General features: G+C 43.1%; 1 protein-coding gene across 1 annotated transcript in view; it reads right to left on the reverse strand.

Moving 5' to 3' along the window:
* Positions 1-4,661: 4,661 nt before the first annotated feature.
* Positions 4,662-25,569, reverse strand: part of LOC138670886 (chymotrypsin-like elastase family member 1) — a 46,002-nt gene continuing 25,094 nt past the window's right edge. Inside the window, exons 4-8 of the mRNA XM_069758635.1 lie at positions 25,115-25,240; positions 16,752-16,888; positions 12,910-13,055; positions 8,434-8,571; positions 4,662-4,788 (exon numbers count right to left, since the gene is read on the reverse strand). Coding sequence (XP_069614736.1) covers positions 4,780-4,788; positions 8,434-8,571; positions 12,910-13,055; positions 16,752-16,888; positions 25,115-25,240 — 556 coding nt within the window. The 3' untranslated portion in view covers positions 4,662-4,779. The remainder of the gene's footprint in view (positions 4,789-8,433; positions 8,572-12,909; positions 13,056-16,751; positions 16,889-25,114; positions 25,241-25,569) is intronic.

The following is a 25,569-nucleotide window of genomic DNA, read 5'->3' on the forward strand; positions in this document are numbered from 1 at the left end:
AGACCTCTCAGCCATGAGGAGAGATGTAAAGTAGCATGGGTCTAGAAGGGTGACCAAAAGCAATTAGTGTTAGCCAAAATGCATACAACGTGTATGTCACGAGAAAGGCAACAAAACATAAACTCAGCCATGTTTTCCAAACTGCAAACAGCAAAGACTTCCTTGTCCCCAGCAAGAGGGCAACTGTCCATGTTGTCCTCCTCCTCATACTCCTTCTCCTCCTTGTCTTAAGGCCATCCATGCTGAACAGACGGACTGAAGGTGGTGTGGGTACTAGTGTCTGTAGTTCAGACAACCAGCTCCTGTTCCTCCTCATTATCACTCAATCCTCATTGAGAAGATAAGATAATGCTGGGCTGTGTAGCATCACCCAGTATAGTTTCTTGCTTCATCTCAACTTGCTCTACCTGCAAAGCCTCCTCTTTAATTGTAAGCATAGAGTTCAGTAGACAGAGAAGGGGAATGGTGATGCTGATTATGGTGTGTAATTGTGATTAAATTTAAGCAGTGTGTCTGTTACTTTGAATGGTTCAAGCCTATGTCCCATCCCCTGATGACGCCGCTAGCGTGGTGAAACATGTAGGGGAGACGCTGGTGCGAAAATTAACTGTCCTATTCTGCCAGATATGTGTTGGCATCCTAGGTACTATGCAAATCAATAAAACAAAGTAGCAGGCACACTGCTTAAATGTAATCGCAATAATAGAGGCAGATTAAGGACAAAAACTTTTTATACTTTTTAATATTTTAAAATTTAAATAAAAGTTTAATAAAAGTTAATTTTTTGGGTCTTCTTGTGGGGGTTTATTTGGGGTTCTCCCCAATTTATTAATCCAACAACCTTTTCACACTTGTTCTAGCTTCAAGAGTTGTTTTCCGCGCCCCCAAACAAAGTGGACCAGGAAGCTAGCTCGACATGATGCATGTGTTGTGCTCCCTTGGCAGTCACAGTTTCATCTTGCCCATGGCCTCTACCTCTACCCTCACTATCAGATTCACATCCACTTTCCCGTCCCTTACCAGGTGCCTTGCCCATTTCTCCCTGTTGAGAAAGTGTTGCAGACAGCATTACAAAGGCAGCAAACATTTTCCCACTTCAGATGGACATATAGTATAAGAATGCAGCATCAATACAGCAATGCTATTTTTTTAACAAATTTTTTTGGGGAGGTTGAGGCACAATTATGGCACGAAAAGTGCCATATTAAATGTCACTGTCGAAAAAAACTGCAGTCTTACAATGCCAGCAAATTATGCTCATTTCAGATGAATATATACGTCTGAAGTATCAATATAGCAATGCTATTTGTAAGCAAACAATTTTTTTATGTTTTGAGACCCAGCTCTAGCACGAAAAATGCTGTATAAAATTGCAGTATTACTATTGCAGGAAAATTTTCACCTCAAATTAACGTACAAGACTGCAGTATCAATATAGCAATGCTATTGAGATCCAACCAAGTCTGGCTGTGTGTCTACTACTGCAGTATAAACGATAAATAACATTCCCCTGATCATAATAATTTGCAGGATTAAGAGCAAAAATAATATTATTGGCACCAAGAAGCTGGTTTTGGTATAAATTGCAGGCTGCAGAATAAAGGGCATGCAATTCACCCTATCCTGCCCTACACCATCCCTTCAGCACAATCTCTACTTAAGTGCTGCTGCCAGCAGTATTACTATTTATTGTAATTAGCCTTAAGAATGGCTGTTGTTGTGCTTAAAAGAAATGTTAATGTGGTTGATTTCCTGGCTAATACGCAGCTACAATTCTGTCTCACTTTCACCAGCACCTCTTCCTACCCTGCCTGTTTCTGGGGTACAGTGTGACAAGCATGGCGTCACGGCTCTTATCTAGACCTGATGATGACGGTATGCGGCCAGCCAATTACAGTAATGTCACAACCATGATAGCTACAGTATTACAGTGAATGGAAGGCAATTCGTTCTCCACTTGTTCATTGGCTGTTTAAAAAGCGCCAAACATACGAGGCAGGGACTTGAACTCTCGATCGAATGTTTAAACTAATACTTGCCGAGTAACAAGCATCCCGAGCACACTGATGCTGGTGCGAGTTACGAGTATTGGCGAGCATGCTCGCTCATCACTAATCCTTACCAATGGTAAGAAGATGCTGGGAGTTACCAGCCATCATCAGACTGATAACTATACAGGAATCACAGCACTGAAGAGACATATCCCGTTTCACAAATAAATGTTTGCATCCAGGTGCCTTATAGGTGACATCTCCTCTGATTCAAGTTGTTTCCATCCCTTTTGTCTCTGTGTAGTACAGATGCCATGATGAGATTTTACACGCAGAGCAGGTCCCTGCAGACTTCCTTCTTCTCTGTCTACAGCAGCACATCCTGAAACGGTGCCCTTAGAAAAAAAACATATTATATTACCCCATAAATATAAATATTTCCCCTGCTGTGCCCCTAAATAAATAATTGCCCCTTACTTTGCTTCCTGTACAAAATTCCCCTTACACTGCCCTCCTCCATAGTATCCCCCATACCACCCCCTCTCTATAATGTCCCCCTAAATTGCACCTTTCCAAAATATTTTTCCCCCACTGCCTCTCTGCATAATGATCCCACTCATAACCCTTTTAAATGCCCCTTAATGGCCCCATAATGGCCCCACAGTGTCCTCCATTATGTCACTCATTGCCCCATAATGGCCCCCATTCCTTCATAATGGCCCCACAGTGTCCTCCATTATGTCACTCATTGCCCCATAATGGCCCCATAGTGTCCTTCATTGCTCTATAAGGTTCCCATTGCCTCAAAGTGCCCTACAATGGCCTCCATAGTGTCCCTCATTGATCCACAATGTTCCTCATCGCCCCCTAATTTTCCAAATTGGCTCATAATGTCCCCCCATAATGGTACCCATAGTGTCCCCCATTGCTCCATAAAGTCCCTCAGTGCCCCATAATGTTCCCCATAGCCTCATCATTATATTCCCCATAATGACCTCCATAATATTCTACGTTGCCCCATAATGTTCGCCATAGCCTCATAATGTCTCCTATAATGGCCTCCATAGCGTGCCCAATTATCTTTCCCAATGCTCCATGATGGCCTCCAAAAACTAACACCAAGCAACAAACAAACTGAAAAGACTCCTGAAACGCTTAACGGTGCACGCAGCGTTCTCTGCACCTCTGCGGCCCTGCACCAGCAGCAGTGTGATGTCAGCAGCATGCTGACGTAATCACGCTGCTGCACGTCGATGCTGGCACAGAGTAGTGCTGCTCTGCCCGCAGTTTTCAAATGTATTCATGTCTGAAAGACGTTAATACATTTGAATTTAGGATGGAGGGAGCGGCGTCTCCCGGGCAGCTCTGCGTGCCGCACAACATACTTCGTAAGGCCGCATGGTCTGCAGGCCTGTCATATACTACATTAAAATGTACATACTATTTATTAGTGTTCATTCAGTAAAGTGCTGTTAGAAAGCATCAGCACCACTCACTTTTGCATCAGGAGGTGAGCAGTGCTGACGACATTACATGGACAGATGCCCGCTAAGGACATATACTGGTCTAATGCACCTGCCTTATTAAGTAGAATAAAACATGATGCCTGCTGGCTATGCAAACGTTCTGGGAGGTTCTTTTTGACACAACATTACTAGTACTAAACACCTTCCAATGAAAAGGTGAGTGGTGCCTGGGAAACCCCTTTTTGGATCTACAGTTGAGTGATAATTTTGGATGATTTTGTGTAGGGCAGCAGATTTGGAGATATGTTTGAGTTGTGGAGCACTCTACCCCTAGATGAAGGCACGCAGCTGAAACGCATGTTAGGGCCTTGTCACCACACCACCAAGACATATCTTATATATTAGATTACTTGCCCCATGTTTACCACTTTGTATTAACTTCTGCTATACTCTTTGCTGTTACATGCTGATATCGATTTGGCACATGGTTTCTTTTTGCATGGTTTCTTTTTGGCACAACCCGTTATATTACCATACTATTCTGCCTCTTGCTGTTTTGTGGTGCCAGCCATTGGATGACTCACATGTTTAATCTCTATTTTATGTCTCATCTACCTAATAAAGGTGCATTTTTATACCATTGGTTCCTTGTGCACATCTTCCTTCTCCTGTAGATTCTATAAAATCTTATCAGTCACAACTACCTCTTCCGACAAGCCTACAACCTCCAGCAACCACCGATTGACCAAACCGCTTCACGACCAGCTCTACTTCGCCAACTGTATCCTCACCCATACCTTGTAGCATGTGAGCCCTCGCGGACAGGATCCTCTCTCCTCCTGTACAATCCGTGACTTGTATTGTTAAGATTACTGTACTTGTTTTTTTTTATTATGTATACCCCTCCTCACATGTAAAATACCATGGAATAAATGGCGCTATAATAATAAATACTAATAATAATAATAATAACTGGCATTTCTTGCCTCAGTAATGTACAAAATCTGTCTTTATTGAGTGCAGATTTTACCCGGGAATTGAGGATTTTGAGAATGAAGCATCAGTTCTGCTTGAGAAATTAGCAGATTTCTCTCATAAGATATATTACAAACTTGCTTATTTATTGATTTATGAAATAAAAAATAAAATGAGGGTTACACTTTAAGGGACAACTGTAGTGAACAAACTGACACTAAAGACAGTCTGTGAGAAAGAAGTCTTTTAATGGAGTAGCATAGAAAAATATTTCCACTGGTGTTAAAATAAAGTGATAAGATAATCTATTCTGTATTTTCTGAGATTGTCCAAGTCCAAGTAGCAATTTAGACATTCTGAAAGAAAAAAAAAAGTCCAGGTCAATTACTTCAGCCAGCAACCAGTGGTATCTGGCCCCTTTCTGTAGAAATACATCTTTATAAAAATACCAAGCTTCATGGGATTAGTAAATGTCTGTTCTCATTGCTAATATTTTTTCATCCCTATGACAGAGTTGTTCATTTTTTTCCAGCAAAAACAGATGATTTTTCCTCCGTATAACCATCCCACCATGTGCAGTTCTTTATTTCCTTTACTATATACGTCCATATAAGTCAATAAATAAATAATAAAGGTCACATACAATTTTATATCATAATTATTGTAAAATATCAGGGAAAAATGCATATACATGCGGATAATAACCCATTTGTAATTCTTTTTTGGGCACCCATTGACTTATATACTTATTAGACAAGTCAGTATTTTGACCATATCATCATTTTTATGCATCTTTTCCGACTCCAAGCTGTATAACTTGAATGTTTATTGGATGAAGCAGATCAGGTGATGTGTATTTGTTTAATGCGGGAGTATGCGGTCTAAGGATACAACACCCTTTATCAAGGTGTGTAGAATTGTTAGGCTGGTTTCACATTTGCGTTTTTTTTTGCGTTTTAGCGCAAAAAAACCGCAAAAAAACGCATGCGTTTTTTCCTATACTTGACATTAAAAACGCATGCGTTTTTTTGCATGCGTTTTTTTGCGTGCGTTTTGACGATGCATGCGTCATTTCTATGCATGCGTTTTGTTGCAGAAATGCAACATGTAGTAATTTCTAGCGGCGTTTTTTTGTCGCAAAAAAACGTATTGATGTCTATGTAAATGCATGCGTTTTTAAGCACATGTGTTTGCATGCGTTTTAATAGAAAAACACAAGAAAACACACTGATAAGCCAACCCCCAACCCTAACCCAAACCCAAACGCTAAGGGATCCTAACCCTAACCCTAACCCTAAGGGATCCTAACCCTAACCCTAACTCAAACCCTAAGGGATCCTAACCCTAACCGTTAGGGTTAGGGTTAGGGTTAGGATCCCTTAGGGTTTGAGTTAGGGTTAGGGTTAGGATCCCTTAGCGTTTGGGTTTGGGTTAGGGTTAGGATCCCTTAGGGTTAGGGTTAGGATCCCTTAGGGTTAGGGTTAGGGTTAGGGTTAGGATCCCTTAGCATTTGGGTTTGGGTTAGGGTTAGGGTTAGGATCCCTTAGCGTTTGGGTTTGGGTTAGGGTTAGGGTAGGATCCTTTAGGGTTAGGGTTAGGGTTAAGATCCCTTAGTGTTTGGGTTTGGGTTAGGGTTAGGGTTAGGATCCCTTAGGGTTAGGGTTAGGATCCCTTAGTGTTTGGGTTAGGGTTAGGGTTAGGATCCCTTAGCGTTTGGGTTTGGGTTAGGGTTAGGATCCCTTAGGGTTAGGGTTAGGGTTAGGATCCCTTAGGGTTAGGGTTAGGATCCCTTAGGGTTTGGGTTAGGGTTAGGATCCCTTAGCGTTTGGGTTTGGGTTAGGGTTAGGGCTAGGATCCTTTAGGGTTAGGGTTAAGATCCCTTAGCGTTTGGGTTTGGGTTAGGGTTAGGGTTAGGGTTAGGATCCCTTAGGGTTAGGGTTAGGATCCCTTAGCGTTTGGGTTTGGGTTAGGGTTAGGATCCCTTAGGGTATGGGTTAGAGTTAGGGTTAGGATCCCTAGGGTTACTAGGGATCCTAACCCTAACCCTAGCTATTTCTGCTTATAGTGGGTTTTATTGTTGATTTTGATGATTGGCAGCTGTCACACGCATGTAAACGCGTCAAAACGCCGCGTTTGTATTAAAACATGCAAAAACGCTTGCGTCTAAAAAACGCAGCGTTTAAACGCGTTTAAACACGTTTTTTTACCAAATGCGTTTGCGTTTAAAACGCTGCGTTTTTAAACGCAAATGTGAAACCAGCCTAAGACAGCTTATTTTTCTCTGTTGAAATGGACCAAAAAAGAGATTTAGCTGACTGTAAGACTTGTAATATTCTATTTCTTTTCAGTGGGATGGGGAGTGACCAAAGAACCATCAAAAGTTTTGTTGTAAATAGCAGGGCAAAAAACAAGTTGAGAAGGAAAGATTAGTTAATTGCGAAAGATTTGAGAAGAATCAAATCGGAAGCGACCAGGAAGCCATTATCCTCCAGGGCTGTCATTTTCCAGAACTGCAGCCTCCTTGGAGAGCCCAGGAGTACAAGGTGTTCAGTGACGTCACTTGTTGGGGTAGCACTGGTTGCTGCACTCGAGATGTTCTTCTTACAATGTGCTCTTACCGGTTCGTTACTTCTGATCTGAGCCGGGAGTGCACTGTCACTATGTATATTGTATAGTGACAAGAATCTATTGAGCATACATCAGAATTGACAACCAACACATGCTCACTAGAGCAGGGACTAGCTTAGCCCCTGAAATGGAGGTCAGTGATGACACTTTGTTTCAGGGAGGAGGAGGCTGCGGCAGTGACAGCAGCCTCTATTTCCTGTTCCGGATGATGTTTCGATTCAGTATCCCAGCTTGCACTGGAATTCTGAAAATGAAGTGTCATCAAAGAGGAGGTAGTAAAAAAAAATATATATAGCAGTCAGATAGTGTTGTGAGGGAAGGATATGGAATTTTTGATTAAAGTGTATTAGAAGAAAAGTTTAGATTATGGCATTAAATAGATAGGGATTTAGGATTAAAATTAATTTGTGCTACGAACCACACTTTAAAGATGAAGAAATAATGACATGGCCCCTTCCTCGCCTGACTTAAACTCTACTGAGAACTTGTGGGCCCTTCCTAAATGGGAGATTTACTGAGCACCTCTCTGATCAGTGACTGGGAGGCCATGGTTGGTGCTGCCCAAAATGTTGATCATCAACAGATTAAGAAACTGACAGACTCCATGGATGGACGGTTTATAACTGTTATTGAACAGAAGGGCAACTATGTTGGTCGCTGATATTTTTTAAATGACAGAAATATATTTTGTACATTTTGAGATATTTGTTATTATTTTCATTATAAAGGATGAAAATAAACAAGTGAGATTAATTAAATTACAATTTTTCATTTAGTTGCATAATAATTTTGGTCACTAATTGTTTCCAATAATTCTACACACAGATATTATCCATACGAAAAACAAAATCTCACTTTTACTTTTTTAAATATTCATGTTTATTAACCTTTTGGATTGACCGACAGCACTGAAGTTGTTCAGTAGTAAAATTATTCATCAAAATTATAAATTGCCCAATAATTGTGCACATTGTGTAATTGGTGAGTTTGATTCTAAATATGAACCAAAGTACATGATGCTGTGATTTGTTTATATGTAAATCATCAGTTCCAGTGTAAAATCGTTGAAGTGAACTACCACATTGACGTGTATTGGGCAGTGTGCTATAAGTTTTGCATACTGACAGCACATGGACATTTAATATGTTTGTCTGAACGAGTCCGAAATAATAGTGCTTTGAAAATACAAGAAAATTGTGGACTTAACCCCAACCACGATTATATCTGCATTTCTCCTTTAGATCCTACCATTCTCCATGAGCATGATTAGGTGAATTAGACAGTAGCCCACTAGTGCCAACTTCTGTGCATTTTTGTAATATGATGTAGTAGAATATTAAAACAATTACAATTTTTTTTAAGTGTGAACTTACGCTGTTGATCCAGGGGATGTGAGAAGATACTCTGGTGAAAACAGCAGTATTGCATCCCTGGAAAGCCAAATAGCTAGCAAGACCGTGAACTTGGTAGCCACCATCGACGTCACAGTTCAGAGGGCCACCAAAATCTCCCTAAAAAGAAAAGATGGATCCATAAACATGATTTTGTGATAGATAATTCTATTAGGCTGATTCAGAGGTGTCGCTTGAAGCTTTTTGGTTCCATTACAAAGCTATGATGTACCATTTATTTTACAAGAGTGTCCTTATATAAAGGGTCACATGACATGTCATGTGATTCTGGCAGCCAGTCAGAGGCTGGCGATCAGCTGCAGCCTTTCAGCATTTTGTCAAATTATAAGTCCAGTCTGGACTTAGAATGGGTGATCTAACTATTCAGAAGGGCTTTGTCCAATAGTGGACAATCCATTTAAGCCATACAGTAGCTTGGTGATATAAACTCATCTCTCTCACCCACAAAGCTCTCCACAGTTCTGCACTGCCTTATATCTCCTCTCTCATCTCCGTAAACGTGCCCTCTGTTCTACAAATGACCTAAGACTAACATCCCCCGTAATCTGAACCTCGCACCTCCGTCTCCAAGACTTCTCTCATGCTGGGCCAGCTCTCTGGAATGCACTTCCCCAGACGATCAGACTGATACCTAGCCCCGACCTATTCAAGTGCGCTTTGAAAACCCATCTCTTCAAACAAGCCTACCACATCAACTACTCAGTAAACTAACTTTGTCCTGTTCCTTCCTTCCAAATATTATCTGCATGCGAATCTGCACCCTACAATTCATCTGTCTCCACACCCTCCATGCACACGATAACTGCACTTGATACTTGACTATTGCACTTAAACACACGGGCTGATGACCGGATCATGCAGCTTCATATGAAAATCCCTATTTATTATAATTGCCAGACCTGAAATAACAAGCACTTTTCACCTATTGTGTCCCCCCATTTCCTTGTAGATTGTAAGCTTGCGAGCAGGGACCTCACCCCTAATGTCACTGTTTAAATTGTCTTAACTTGTACTGAATTTATTGTCTGAACATGTCCCCGCTTATTGTAAAGTGCTGCGGAATATGTTGGCGCTATATAAATCAAAAATTATTATTATAAATTATTATTATTTCCAGATGCTGTCCACCTCACGTAGCTGCCAGTAAAGTATGCTCAGTTTATGCATTAAACACTTACCGGTCACTGTCTTCTGCCATTTTGGCTGCTACGGTCATCTCCAGCATCAGGTGACCACAACTGTCACCAGCCAGCTCACACGGCATTTCTGTGTGGATTAGAAGTAACTTTTTCAATGGAAATCTATGAGACTCAGAATGGGACTCTCATAGACATACCTCAAGAAAGGAAGTAATAGTCCAATGTGTGATTCACCAAGAAAAATCTGTGGTCACATAATGCAGGAGAGGAATAGAGCAACTCTAGAAATGGCAGGAGACTGTAACCTGTAAGTATTTTAATGCACACGATAGAGAATATATATATATATACATACATATACACACACATACACACATACACCCATACAGTACACACACATACACACACACACACACACACATACACACACACATACACACACACACACACATACACACATACACACACATACAAACATACACACTACTCATTGATATTAGGTAGGGGAAAAAAATAAATTGCTGGAGTGGTGCTTTAGTTTCAGTGAACTGTCCTCACCCTGAAAATGGTTCTACAAAAATTTACACACAATTGAACAAACACTGTAGCCTTGATTAATGAAGACTAGCAGTATAATTGCCTGTCTTGACAAAAAGTGCAGTGGAGTAAGGCACCAAATTAATTAAGAGGTGTGTACCCCTTAACCCCTTCCCAACCTTTGACGCAGCGTATGCGTCATGAAAACCTGTGCCAATCCGACCTGTGACGCAGCATATGCGTCATGGCCGGATTGTGCTCCTGCAGGCCGGGTGAAAGGGTTAACTGTAATTTCACCCGGCCTGCAGGGACAGGAGGAGTTGTACTTTAGCCCAGGGGGGATGGCTTCACCCCCACGTGGCTACGATCGCTCTGATTGGCTGTTGAAAGTGACGTTTCACTTTCACTTTCAATCAGAGCGATAGTAATATTTCACCAATGAAAATTGGTGAAATATTACAATCCAGCCATGGCCGATGCTGCAATAGCGGGTAGGAGCTCCCTCCCTTCCGAGCCCCGACGTGCACCCAAACAGTGGTTTAGCCCCACATATGGGGTACCAGCATACTCAGGACAAACTGTGCAACAATTATTGGGGTCCAATTTCTCCTGTTACCCTTGTGAATATAAATTGCTTGCTAAAACATAATTTTTGAGGAAAGAAAAATGATTTTTTATTTTCACGGCTCTGCGTTGATAAGTTCCCTGGGGGGTCTAGTTTCCAAAATGTGGTCACTTGTGGGGGGTTTCTACTGTTTAGGCACATCAGGGGCTCTGCAAACGCAACGTGACGCCCGCAAAACATTCCATCAAAGTCTGCATTTCAAAAATCACTACTTCCCTTCCGAGCCCCGACGTGTGCCCAAACAGTGGTTTACCCCCACATATTGGGTACCAGTGCACTCAGGACAAACTCAGCAACAACTATTGGGGTCCAATTTCTCCTGTTACCCTTGTGAAAATAAAAAATTGCTTGCTAAAACATCATTTTTGAGAAAAGAAACATGATTTTTTATTTTCATGGCTGTGCGTTGTAAACTTCTGTGAAGCACTTGGGGGTTCAAAGTGCTCACCACATATCTAGATAAGTTCCTTGGGGGGTCTAGTTTCCAAAGTGGGGTCACTTGTGGGGGGTTTCTACTGTTTAGGTACATCAGGGGCTCTGCAAACGCAACGTGACACCCGCAAAACATTCCATCAAAGTCTGCATTTCAAAAGTCACTACTTCCCTTCCGAGCCCCGACGTGTGCCCAAACAGTGGTTCCCCCCCACATATGGGGTATCAGCCTACTCAGGACAAACTGGACAACAACTTTTCAGGTCTAATTTTTCCTGTTACTTTTGTGAAAATAAAAAATTGTTGGCTAAAAAATAATTTTTGAGGAAAGAAAAATGTTTTTTTATTTTCACGGCTCTGCGTTATAAACTTCTATGAAGCACTTGAGGGTTTAAAGTGGTCACCACACATCTAGATTAGTTCCTTGGGAGGTTTAGTTTCCAAAATGGGGTCACTTGTGGGGGAGCTCCAATGTTTAGGCACACAGGGGCTCTCCAAACGCGACATGGTGTTCGCTAAAGATTGGAGCCAATTTTTCATTGAAAAAGTCAAATGGCGCTCCTTCCCTTCCGAGCCCTGTCGTGCGCCCAAACAGTGGTTTCCCCCCACATATGGGGTATCGTTGTACTCAGGACAAATTGTACAATAACTTTTGGTGTCCAGTTTCTCTTTTTACCCTTGGGAAAATAAAAAAATTGTTGCTAAAACATCATTTTTGTGACTAAAAAGTTAAATGTTCATTTTTTCCTTCCATGTTGCTTCTGCTGCTGTGAAGCACCTGAAGGGTTAATAAACTTCTTGAATGTGGTTTTGAGCACCTTGAGGGGTGCATTTTTTAGAATGGTGTCACTTTTGGGTATTTTCCGCCATATAGACCCCTCAAACTGACTTCAAATGTGAGGTGGTCCCTAAAAAAATGGCTTTGTAAATTTTGCTGTAAAAATGAGAAATCGCTGGTCAAATTTTAACCCTTATAACTTCCTAGCAAAAAAGAATTTTGGTTCCAAAATTGTGCTGATGTAAAGTAGACATGTGGGTAATGTTACTTATTAACTATTTTGTGCCACATAACTCTCTGGTTTAACAGAATAAAAATTCAAAATTTGAAAATTGCTAAATTTTTAAAATTTTAGCCAAATTTCCATTTTTTTCACAAATAAATGCAAAAATAATCGACCTAATTTTACCACTAGCATGAGGCCCAATATGTCACGAAAAAACAATCTCAGAACCGCTAGGATTCGTTGAAGCGTTCCTGAGTTATTACCTCATAAAGGGACACTGGTCAGAATTTAAAAAAACGGCCAGGTCTTTAAGGTCAAAATAGGCTGGGTCATGAAGGGGTTAAATTCCTTGGCACATTTTTCAGCTGCTGTGAGCCAATGTGAGAAATGTACTTTGGTGACAAATTATAATAAATTTGCCAACCTAACTTGGCCATGCCCTCTCTTGGCTATTCCCTGCTCGTCCTTCAAAAAGATGTCCTAGGGAGCCAGGAGTGGCATAAAAATGGTAAAACTTGTCAATTTTACTACAAATTGTGCAACAAATAGTTTTGCACTAAAATTATTTAAAAAAACCTGTTTGATGAATCAAGGCCTGTGTTCCGTTCATTCTGTATGTTGTTCATAGATTTGACCAATTAACATATACTGTATGTAAAAAAATATGTATGTTGAAAGAATAAAAAATGACTGATCTTACCTTGCATCCGGCCTGAATTCCATTACCACCGGCACACACCGTCCTAGTTTTAGCACTGCTGCCCCAGTAGGAGCTGGTAGAGCAGGTAGAGTAATCTACGATGGGCAGAGGGGCCTGCTGGAGGATGGATGGCAGAAAGCCACAAGCTAGGAAAGTAAAGCAAAACAAATTATGTTACTCATTAATATGTTCAAATGATAGAAATTACCTATATATAACTGGCAAAATGATATAATGATAATCTGCAGGTAAATGGTGTAATAATCAGCTGAGGCTGGTTAACTGGAGCAATGTCTGCAGGGAGAATATGAATTTGTATTTCTCCCTGCAGGCATTCTCATCCAGTCTTGGGGCACAATAAGCTCAGCGGTAGTCGCTCCTCTGCACCCTGAGTGATCGCTTGCTCCTCAGCGTATGTGTGCAGAGTAGGCTATTGGTCAAGGTGCAGAGAGGGAGTGATCACAGTCTGCTCACTGTATAGTGATAGGTGACTGTGATGGCTCCTAGCACTGTGCCCATGACTGGAAGTGAGCAGCTACAGGGAGAATATAACTTCCTTTTCTCCCTGTAGCCGCTGCATAATATACACACATAAGCCCCAATTCATCAAAGCAACTACGCCAGCATTCTGGGATAAATTGCCTTGAAAATTTGACAGCTACATAGAAATACATACTGTAATGTTCATGTCAGGAGAGCAGATGGCCAGTCCGAGGGCTGCAATGTGACCCTCGGGCATACAGCAATCTGACTCACAGTGACGTCGGCTGGGAGGTGTGGGCGGGTTTATTGGCGGGGAAGAGGTGAATATTCATTAAGCGTATATATATTTGGCTAATCAGTAACACTGGCAGAGGGGTGGGCGGGATTATGGGTGAGGGTAGGGGTGAATATTCATTAAGCATATATACACACATCGGCAGAGGGGTAGGCGGGATAATGGGCAGGGGTGAGTATTCAGTTATCATTTCCATATGCTTGATTTGCCGGCATGAGACAATAAATTTGCCCAGGGCTTACAGGAACAACAGGGCCACGTACAGAAATAAAGGTTACAAATCCTGAAAAGGGTTGCCCAAGCCCTATTTCAGGATATTATTGGTATACTACAAAGAAATGATGATGTACAATAACAAATTGTAACAGATTCCCTTTAAGAGGATAATAATTTTGATGGGAGTGCTTCTTAAAACATGAGTTATTCATTCAGAATCTTGGTGTAAATTTATTATTTATTTATTACGCTTTGCTTATATAGCACCGTCAAATTCCACAGCACTTTACAGACATTGTCATCACTGTCCCCGATGGGGCTCACAATCTAAATTCCCTATCAGTATGACTTTGGAATGTGGGAGGAAACCCACGCAAACATGGGGAGAACATATAGGAAATGTGCACACATTGCGGATTTACCTGCGGATCCGCAGTGGATTGGCTGCTGCGGATTCACATGTAAACCTGTGAGAAAACGCTGCGTTGTATTTTCCGCAGCATGTCAATTCTTTGTGCAGAATCCACAGCGTTTTACACCTGCTCCTCAATAGGAATCCGCAGGTGTAAAACCGCAGGTGAAATCCGCATAAAAAATGCAGGAAATCTGCCATAAATCCGCAGGTAAAACGCGGTGCGTTCTACCTGCGGATTGTTCAAAAATGGTGTGGAAAAATCCGCATATGAATCCACAACGTGGGCACATAGCCACACACTCAGTGCAGATGTCGTCCTTGGTGGGATTTGAACCCAAGACCCCAGTGCTGCAGTGCTAACCACTGAGCCACCGTGCTGCCCACAATTATTTCTACCAAGGATATGTACAAAATATATTCCTCAAATTTGATAGACATACGAAACCATCTCTCTGTACAGTAACGCAACCTCATATATTAGCTCACCTTTGCCACTAGCTGAAGAGGGCATATTTAGCTCCCATGATAAATAATATTAGATGCTACACTCTGGAAGTTATACAGGTCCTTCTCAAAAAATTAGCATATAGTGTTAAATTTCATTATTTACCATAATGTAATGATTACAATTAAACTTTCATATATTATAGATTCATTATCCACCAACTGAAATTTGTCAGGTCTTTTATTGTTTTAATACTGATGATTTTGGCATACAACTCCTGATAACCCAAAAAACCTGTCTCAATAAATTAGCATATTTCACCCATCCAATCAAATAAAAGTGTTTTTTAATAACAAACAAAAAAACCATCAAATAATAATGTTCAGTTATGCACTCAATACTTGGTCGGGAATCCTTTGGCAGAAATGACTGCTTCAATGCGGCGTGGCATGGAGGCAATCAGCCTGTGACACTGCTGAGATGTTATGGAGGCCCAGGATGCTTCAATAGCGGCCTTAAGCTCATCCAGAGTGTTGGGTCTTGCGTCTCTCAACTTTCTCGTCACAATATCCCACAGATTCTCTATGGGGTTCAGGTCAGGAGAGTTGGCAGGCCAATTGAGCACAGTAATACCATGGTCAGTAAACCATTTACCAGTGGTTTTGGCACTGTGAGCAGGTGCCAGGTCGTGCTGAAAAATGAAATCTTCATCTCCATAAAGCATTTCAGCCGATGGAAGCATGAAGTGCTCCAAAATCTCCTGATAGCTAGCTGCATTGACCCTGCCCTTGATGAAACACAGTGGACCAACACCAGCAGCTGACATGGCACCCCACACCATCACAGACTGTGGGTACTTGACATTGGACTTCAGGCATTTTGGCATTTCCTTCTCCCCAGTCTTCCTCCAGACTCTGGCACCTTGATTTCCGAATGACATGCAAAATTTGCTTTCATCAGAAAAAAGTACTTGGGACCACTTAGCAACAGTCCAGTGCTGCTTCTCTGTAGCCCAGGTCAGGCGCCTCTGCCGCTGTTTATGGTTCAAAAGTGGCTTTACCTGGGGAATGCGGCACCTGTAGCCCATTTCCTGCACACGCCTGTGCACGGTGGTTCTGGATGTTTCCACACCAGACTCAGTCCACTGCTTCCTCAGGTTCCCCAAGGTCTGGAATCGGTCCTTCTCCACAATCTTCCTCAGGGTCCGGTCTCCTCTTCTCGTTGTACAGCGTTTTCTGCCACATTGTTTCCTTCCAACAGACTTACCATTGAGGTGCCTTGATACAGCACTCTGGGAACAGCCTATTTGTTGAGAAATTTCTTTCTGGGTCTTACCCTCTTGCTTGAGGGTGTCAATGATGGCCTTCTTGACATCTGTCAGGTCGCTAGTCTTACCCATGATGGGGGTTTTGAGTAATGAACCAGGCAGGGAGTTTATAAAAGCCTCAGGTATCTTTTGCATGTGTTTAGAGTTAATTAGTTGATTCAGAAGATTAGGGTAATAGGTCGTTTAGAGAACCTTTTCTTGATATGCTAATTTATTGAGACAGGTTTTTTGGGTTATCAGGAGTTGTATGCCAAAATCATCAGTATTAAAACAATAAAAGGCCTGACAAATTTCAGTTGGTGGATAATGAATCTATAATATATGAAAGATTAATTGCAATCATTACATTATGGTAAATAATGAAATTTAACACTATATGCTAATTTTTTGAGAAGGACCTGTAGTGCCAGGAATATTATAGATTGTTAAAGTATATATATAAAGTATATATATAAAGTATATATATATATATATATATATGTATATATATATATATATATATATATATATATTATTTTATTTTGCATTTTGTCTACTTTTATATTTACTAAAAATAGTTTGAGAATGAACCTGGACCACTCAAAATTCAGTAATTGTAAAAAAAAACCCTAAATGTTTAATCAGCCATCTAACATGTACTATGGACTGTAGTAAAACTTACTGCGAATTCTTCCCCATCCTGTAATGGTACATTCGTGGTTATTGGCCAGGACATCACCATCAGCTGGGAGAGCAGCCAGTTGTACATAGCTGTTCAGGGAAGCGCTTTCAGCCAGAGACAGGATGGCGATATCATTACTGAAAGGAAAAACATGACGGCAAGCTTTAATCAGTAATGTTACCTTTCATTCAATCCTAACACTGTCATTAATTAAAGGGAATCTGTCGCCAGGTCTTTCTACCCCATCAAAGAGCATCATGATGTAGAGGAAGAGACCCTGATTCGTGTGATGTATCACTTACTAGACTGCTTGTTCTGTTTTATTTGCTACAGATCTAGCACTTCTCTGAATAAGCCCAACCAAACCACTGATTGGCAGCCTTCTGTGACACTGTGCATAGTCAGAAAGCTGCCAATCAGTGGTGGGGGTGGGTTATACAGAGCTCATGAATATGGAGGTCTAGATGGCAGCAGGCTTGCTTGATCTCTAGTCTTAATATTCTGCAAATAAAGCAATGATTTTATTAAAACTACAGCAAGCAGCCCAGTAAGTGACTCATCATAGGAATCAGGGTCTCTGTCCCTGCATTATGCTGTTCTCAAATTAGGTGACAAAAACCTGCTGACAGATTCCCTTTAAGGCTCATTGAGAATTAGTAAAGGGCGGGTGGGGACTTTGTATTCTGTTAAGAAGCTGAATAATTTAAGTAACCTGTGTAGTCTCGAAAGCTTGCAATTTGTTACGATCTTTTCAGTTAGCCATTAAAAGGTATCAACCACTGAGGACTCTCAATTCTAAATATTAATTTAAGTAAGTCACTAATGAATTGTCAAGTGTTCCTCTATACAGAGACCAACATCTGGATAAAACTAAAAGGGGATGACCCTTTTTTAATCAGTTGGTTTCCCTGAGGTTAAGCTAATCACAAGATGTCCTACTGCTGAGGCTTTGAGGAATTAGCTGTGATATGTAAGGAAACAAAGAATCTGGTGTCAGTTCTCCTGCAGCACCACCAAGGGAAACTGTACACTTCTCAGAGGAATCAAAGTACATAGACATTAAAAATGAATAAGGGTTGGGCTGAACTGTAACTTTGTAACCTGCAAGCGACTGCAACATGTAAAACACCAGAAATCCATCAGGTGAAGGTGACCATGTAAAATCATATAACCACGGCACTCCAAGAGAAGCAATCACAAAACAAATTTTAACATTATTGAAGTATTAGCGCAAAACTCTAATATACAATGGCCAACGTTTTGGCCATCTGTGGACCTTGGTCATGGCCTGTCTGCATCAAGGAGCTCATTCTGCAGTGCTGATCATAAGTGCAGTGCTTCTTTTAGTCTGCACTGCAGGATAAGCTCCTTAATATAGACAGGCCGTGACCAAGGTCCACAGATGACCAAAACGTTGGCCATTATACATATTGGTGCTTTATACTGACGCTTCAATAACATTAAAATCCTTTTTCTGATTGCATCTCTTGGAGCGCCGTAGATCATGGTTATCTTCTTCTACATTTGGGTGGACTTCCACTACCATCGTAACCGCCTCATTGAACAGTTGCTGCCCAACCATTATATCCAGTGATCTTAATGTGACCTTGTTCCCTTTCAGTCTGCTATGATGTAGCATTCTGATACTGTGATCTTCGCCTGCTCAACATGAGTCGCCCTCCAGGGCCGTGGAGTACCCGGTACCGGGTTCAATATTCACAGGGGGATGTCACGGTGGCGACCAGGACCCTGGGACACCACAAACATCTTATCACTCTTGCCAAAGTTGCACAAAAAAAGGAAATAGAGCAAAAATGAAACAACACATAATTACAGACTTGGCCCTTTCCTGGATCTCGTCATATCTGACAGACCGAACATTCAGTGTCTCCCTCCCCCACACCACCTCCTCACTTCGCCCCTTGTCAGTCGGTGTTCCTCAAGGCTCTGTTCTAGGACCCCTACTCTTCTCCATCTACACTTTCGGCCTGGGACAGCTCATAGAATCCCACGGTATGCAGTACCATCTCTACGCTGATGACAAGCAGATCTACCTCTCCGGACCTGACCTCTCCTCCTTGCTTACCAAAATCCCGCACTGTCTGTCTGCCATTTCAGCCTTCTTTTCTGCTCGCTTTCTACAACTGAACATGGACAAAACAGAATTCATCATCTTTCCCCCATCTCACTCTACCCCTCCACCAGACCTATCCATCAATGTCAATGGCTGCTCACTATCCCCAGTCCCACACGCCCGGTGCCTCGGGGTGATCCTCGACTCTGCCCTCTCTTTCAAGCCACATATCCAAGCCCTTGCCTCCTCCTGTCGTCTCAAACTCAAAAATATTTCCCGGATCCGTGCTTTCCTTGACCGCAACACTGCAAAAACGCTAGTGCATGCCCTTATCATCTCCCGCCTCGACTACTGCAACCTCCTACTCTCTGGACTCCCCTCTAGCACTCTGGCACCACTCCAATCCATCCTACACTCTGCTGCCCGACTAATCCACCTGTCCCCCCGCTATTCCCCAGCCTCTCCCCTGTGTCAAGCCCTTCACTGGCTTCCTATCGCCCAGAGACTCCAGTTCAAAACCCTCACACTGACATACAAAGCCATCCACAACCTGTCTCCTCCATACACCGGGTGACATGGTCACCCGGTACCTACCTAAACGCGACCTCCGATCCTCCCAAGACCTCCTTCTCTACTCCCCTCTCATCTCTTCTTCCCATAACCGCATCCAAGACTTCTCCCGTGCTTCCCCCATACTCTGGAACTCTCTACCCCAACACATCAGACTTGCGCCTACCATAGAAACCTTCAAAAAGAACCTGAAGACTCATCTCTTCCGACAAGCCTACAGCCTGCAGTGATCCTCAACCTACTGAACAGCCGTACAGCCAGCTCTTCCCTCTCCTACTGTATCCTCACCCACCCCCTGCAGACTGTGAGCCCTCGCGGGCAGGGTCCTCCCTCCTTATGTACTCGTGTGCCTTGTTATCTGCTCATGTTTAATGTATTTGTCTATATTTGCCCCGTATTCACATGTAAAGCGCCATGGAATAAATGGCGCTATAAAAATGTATAATAATAATAATAATAATAATTATATGCATTCTAGGTCTGAGTGATGGCTTATTGATGGGCTAAGTAATGTCTCACGTAATCTAGTAGTGGATTTGGCACACATAATAATATGGAAGAAAAGCAATTATATAATGGTCAACAACAGCTAGACAGGAGGCCTTATGTGGTTTAGGCCATGTTCACACGTTCAGTATTTGGCCAGTATTTTACCTCAGTATTTGTAAGTCAAAACTAGAAGTGGGTGAAAAATACAGAAGTGGTGACGTGTTTCTATTATACTTTTCCTCTGATTGTCCCCCTCATGATTTTGGCTTGCACATCCTGAGGTAAAATACTGAACGTGTGAATGTGGCCTTAGTCTGAGTCAGAACAGCACAAGAGTAGGCTCATTTATCTGTCAGACTGAGGTCACATACTGGAGTAGAGGATACAGAATTGGCTCTCGAAGTAATGAAGTAATCATGTAAGGCTTTATCAGCTGGACTCACTTAGGGAACACTTACACTGACCGACATGCGGGCGTAAACGACTACTGATTGACTACATAGGAGCTGAATAGCAGATGTTTAGTAGCGAGTTTAGGCAGGCCGACCGTGCTTCCAATGGAGCAGAGAGATCAGTAATAGATTGTTCAGTGCTCATAGGCTGCCATATTTCTCGGCAGCACATATTCTGTTTCCACAGGTCGATGTGCTGCCAAGAACAATGATTTTTTTTTTAAAGCAAACTAAAAAAATCTATTTATCTAATGAATGAGCGATTGCTCATTTGTTGGGTGATTGATTGGCAGTTTATTTAGTCTATGTATACTGCATGATTATTAGGATATCAGTGCTCCTAGGAACCCTCATTCCCAATAATCATGCAATAATAATAATAATCTTTATTTATATAGCGTCAACATATTCTGCAGCGCTTTACAGTTTAACAGTTTCAAACACAACAGTCATAAGTAACATCGTTAACAATACAATAATTAAAGCAAAATAAGACGACCCTGCTCGTGAGAGCTTACAATCTACAATGAGGTGGGGGAGATACAAAGTACAGGTGTGTAGTTACAATGATGTATTTACAATGATGGTCCAGCCATCTTCAGGGGGTGGGGGATAGATGGAGATAGTGAATGGGCTACACACACACACAGACATAAAATGACTTTGATTAGTGAACGTGGTAGGCCGCTCTGAATAGTGCAGAGGTTACTCAAAAGGCATTTCCAGAGCGCAGCGGTCGGCTAGGCCGATAGACCGAAATGAGGGAGGAGATGTATGGGGGTGCCGCACTGTGGAGAGCTTTGTGGGTGAGAACAAGTACTTTGAATTGTATCCTGTAATGAATGGGCAGCCAGTGTAACGACTGGCGAAGAGCGGACGCGTCCGAGTAATGATTAGCTAGATGGACAACCCTGGCTGCTGCATTAAGGATAGACTGGAGAGGGGGAAAGTCGAGTAAGGGGGAGGCCAATTAATAGAGCATTGCAGTAGTCCAGGTGGGAGTTGATCAGGGTGACAGTGAGGGTTTTTGTTGTTTCCATGGTGAGAAAAGGGCAGATTCTAGAGATGTTCTTTAGGTGTAAGCAGCATTAGCGGCAAGAGATTGTATATGGGAGGTGAAGGATAGATCGGAGTCAAACATAACACCCAGACAGCGCGCCTGCTGCCTAGGCATTATTATGGTGCCACCCACGGAGAGGGAAATGTGAGAATTAGGGAGGTTAGTAGACGGCGGGAGCAGAAGAAGTTCAGTTTTGGAGAGGTTGAGTTTCATATAGAGAGCGGACATGATGTTGGAGACTGCAGACAGTCAGAGGCGTTCTGTAGTACACGTGACTACCATGACGTGTATAGTTGTGTGTCATCAGCATAAAGATGGTACTGAAAACCAAATCTGCTGATGGTCTGTCCAATTAAGGCTGTGTAGAGGGAGAAGAGAAGGGGCCAAGGACTGAGCCCTGAGGTACCCCGACAGTGAGGAAGAGGAGATGAAGTGGAGCCAGAGAACAGAACACTGAAGGAGCGGTCAGAAAAATAGGAGAACCAGGAGAGAGCAGTGTCCTTAATGCCTAGTGACTAGAGCCTAGAGAGTAGGAGAGGGTGGTCAACAGTGTCGAAAGCTGCAGAAAGGTCGAGAAGAATGAGCAGAGAGTGGTCACTGTTACATTTTGCTGTCAGAAGGTCATTGGTTACCTTGATGAGTGCAGTTTCTGTCGAATGTAGGGGGCGGAAGCCGGACTGTGAAGGGTCTAGGAGGGAGTGAGTAGAGAGGTAAGGGGAAGGTGGGAGTATATCAGGCGCTCCAAGAGTTTAGAAATGAAGGGGAGATTGGAGACCGGTCTGTAGTTGTTTGTGCAGGGTGGGTCGAAGGTGGGTTTCTTTAGTAATGGAGTAATGATACAGTGTTTGAAGGAGGAGAGGAAAATGCCAGAGGAGAGGGAGAGATTAAAGATTGTAGTTAGGCGAGTTGTGACGACTGGAGAGGGACTGGAGGAGATGTGAGGGAATGGGGTCAGTGGTGCATGTAGTTGGACAAGAAGAGGAGAGGAGCTTGGAGACGTCTTCTTCTGTGATGGGATCGAATGTGGAGAGTGAGCCAGGGCTGTTTGACTCTGTTTGGAGGTTCTGAGGGTGAGGGGAGCTACTTGGTCAAGGGTGCTTCTAAGAGTGTCATTGAAGTGATGTACAGCCAGCTCAGGACAGGAAAAAGAAGAGATTGGGGACAATGATGAGTGTAGGGAGTCTGAAAGTGCGTGAGGATTAATATCATGTAGATTTCTGAATTTGTGGTAGGTAGGAGAGTGCTGGGGTGGGCGAGGAATTGTGAGTGTGAAGGATAGAATGTTATGGGCAGAGAGGGGAAGCGGTGAGTTATCTAGGTAGGAGATTGAACAGAGCCGGACAAAGACCAGGTCCAGGGTTTTACCGTCTTTGTGTGTTTCAGAGAGCTGTTGAGAGCTGTGAGAGGCCTAGAGAAGTGGTTAGTGATTGAAGCTGAGATGCAGATGTGGAATTGGGGCTGTTAATGGGGATGTTGAAGTCTCCAAGGATAAGGGTTTGTAGTTCTGAGGACATGAAATGTGGCAGCCAGGCAGAGAAATGGTCCAGGAAGTGGGTGGGTGAGCCTCATGGGGCCGATATATGACTGCTACTCTGAGGGAGAGGGGGATGAAAGAGCCTGATGGTGTGGACCTCAAAATAAGAGAATGAGAGTGATGGAACTGGGGGGATGACCTGGAACGTGCATTGTGGGGACAGGAGTATGCCTACTTCACCACCATGTCTGTGGAGCGCCCCCAGACACAGGGCCACGAGTTCTCGGTATCGGGCCTCTCTGGTTCGGTTCTGAGGCTGTCACGGTTGCTAGACCCGGTCCGCGACCCTGCTAAGGGGCGTCCAATAAAGGTGGTGCAGTCTGTCACGGGTTCGTGACGCCACCTGTGGTGTTCGGTCAGGGTGACCGACGCTGCTGTGGGGTCCGCTGGGGTGATGGAATGGCAGCTGGATGGTATACCTTCCCACAGGTGAAGGATGTACCCAAGGCTTCCCAGTAACGTGGATGGTAATGGTGTGAGGTGCAGACAATAACGAGGACACAAGGTTGCAGTCTCTTTACCTCTTTACTGAAGACTTCAGGATCCTCAATCCAGAGCACGCTTAACAGGGCTATCTGAGACCGGCCGGTCCGATGGGCACATCCAGAGTTTCCTTCGCAGATGGAAATCGTTGCCTACCACTAGCACCTGTGTGTTGTAGTCCTACCCTGCTGAGCATTCGGAATAGTCCTCACAACTGCTGTCCTTGTTCGTTCGTTCTCTACAGCTCTCTCTCTCTTTGGTTCCAGATGTTTCTAGTTCAACGTCCCCCAGGTATGTTATGGCTAGGACGCACCTGTATGACGGGAAGGCCTGGAGGTCTTCCGGGACCCTAGAGACGCCCCTCTCCCACTGTTGCCCCCTATGTCTTCGTAGGTGTAGTAAGGTAGACAGCCAACCTATGATTAACTGTCCTGCGGAGTTCGAAGTAAGACCTAGAGTCAGTTACTCCCGCGGTGTTCCGGCCACCGGCTACGCGCCTCAGTAGGATGTTGCCTCGGTCTCACGGCACAACTCCTACTGGTACTCCTTTGTGCTTGATCTCTTTTACACTGTTCCACAATATCCTTCCCTTCGTGTCTCTCTCTTGGATACCGCCGCGGGGTGTGCAGGCGCGGTTCCGTTACGTTCTGCTCTGTTCGCTAGGCACCTGCCAGGTTCCCACTCCTGACAGGGACCCCCCTGTGTCTTCTCCCTTCAACACCCCCTGCCACGGGATGTTGTCTGAATCCAACCCAGTCAGCTTCTGACTAACTTCCTCCCCAACCCCTACTTTTACCAGTGTGAGGAGTGGCCCAATAAATAAAGCCTTTTTCTCCCCCTAGTGGCCGGAGTGTGAAGTGTAATGTGTTCTGGTGATACCTGGTCAGGAGAACTCCTTTAGTGCCATCAGACGTACCATCACTCCCCTTAGTGGCAGAGCGTCATACTGCAACAACCAGGTCTCTGGGGCGCTGCATCTGTTTGTGGGTCTCGGGGAATGTGAGAATTGTAAGCCACCATGGGAAATGGCAGCAGGAGAGACAGTGTCAGAATCCTGAATCCAGGTTTCTGTGAGGGCCAACAGATTAAGAGAGTTTTTCCAGAAAGTAATTGTGTAGGAAAGGAAGCTTGTTACATTCAGACCATGGATTCCAAAGGGCACAATTAAAAGAAGGAGATGAAAGAGTGCAATTAATATTAGTAATATTATTAAGGTTTCGATGTGAGGTAGGGTAGGGGTTGAGGTTGGTGGATGGTGGACCCGGGTTGGGGGGAGATATCCCCTGAAATCAGTAGGAGTAGGAAGATAAAAAGCATGTAGTTTTTGGAATTGTATGACGTTTTTTTGTGCAGTGTGTTTGGGCAAGATGGGCTGAGGTTTTTCAGGAAGGTGAGAAGTGCATGGGAGCTGTACATGGGAGAGGGAAGGGGAAAGGAGCTGATGTATATGAGTTGTGATGGAGGGGGGATGGAGCGGTGAATATGGATAGCAAGGGAACATAGGAGGATAGGAATAAAGCACATGGTTAGAAGGGAGAGCAGAGTGTGGGTTACCTGACTCCTGTCCTTACTAACTGCCGTGGAATAACTGCTGTATCATGACGCAAATGCAACTTCACTTTGTTGGAGTGAATTTTCTGTATTCAATTCAATAGTCTAAATAATGATATGACAACATCTATGAACGGAATTTCCTCTTACCCAGAAGCCACACTTTTGGAGTTAAAGCTGTCATGCTTCGTGATGTTGGACACAGCAATGATCTGCTCAGTACCTTCATTCACTCTAAGGTTATGTTCTCCAAGTACCACACGGAAGTTGACATCCCTGTTAAACAGGAAGCAACATCATTAATTTTGGTTATGATTAGGAGAGCAATAATATTTATTTAGGGCGGAAAAATCAATATTGTCAATTTATTGTCCAAAGTAATCTGAAGTAGGCCATATACCACAAATTATAGTATGGAAAAAAAATATTCCATAAGTGTATGCATTGAAACTAATGACTTCTATACCTGCTCCAGACTATGAGTTTTGGAAACTAGACAGTTACTGAGTCATTTATAGGCATTTCTTCACCAGTGTGGAACATTAAGTTCTCTGCCCTGTCCTTACAGTTGCATTGAAAATATAATATTTCCACCTCTATTGCAA

The sequence above is a fragment of the Ranitomeya imitator genome, chromosome 3, assembly GCF_032444005.1.
Source record: "Ranitomeya imitator isolate aRanImi1 chromosome 3, aRanImi1.pri, whole genome shotgun sequence".
Lineage (NCBI taxonomy): Eukaryota > Metazoa > Chordata > Amphibia > Anura > Dendrobatidae > Ranitomeya > Ranitomeya imitator.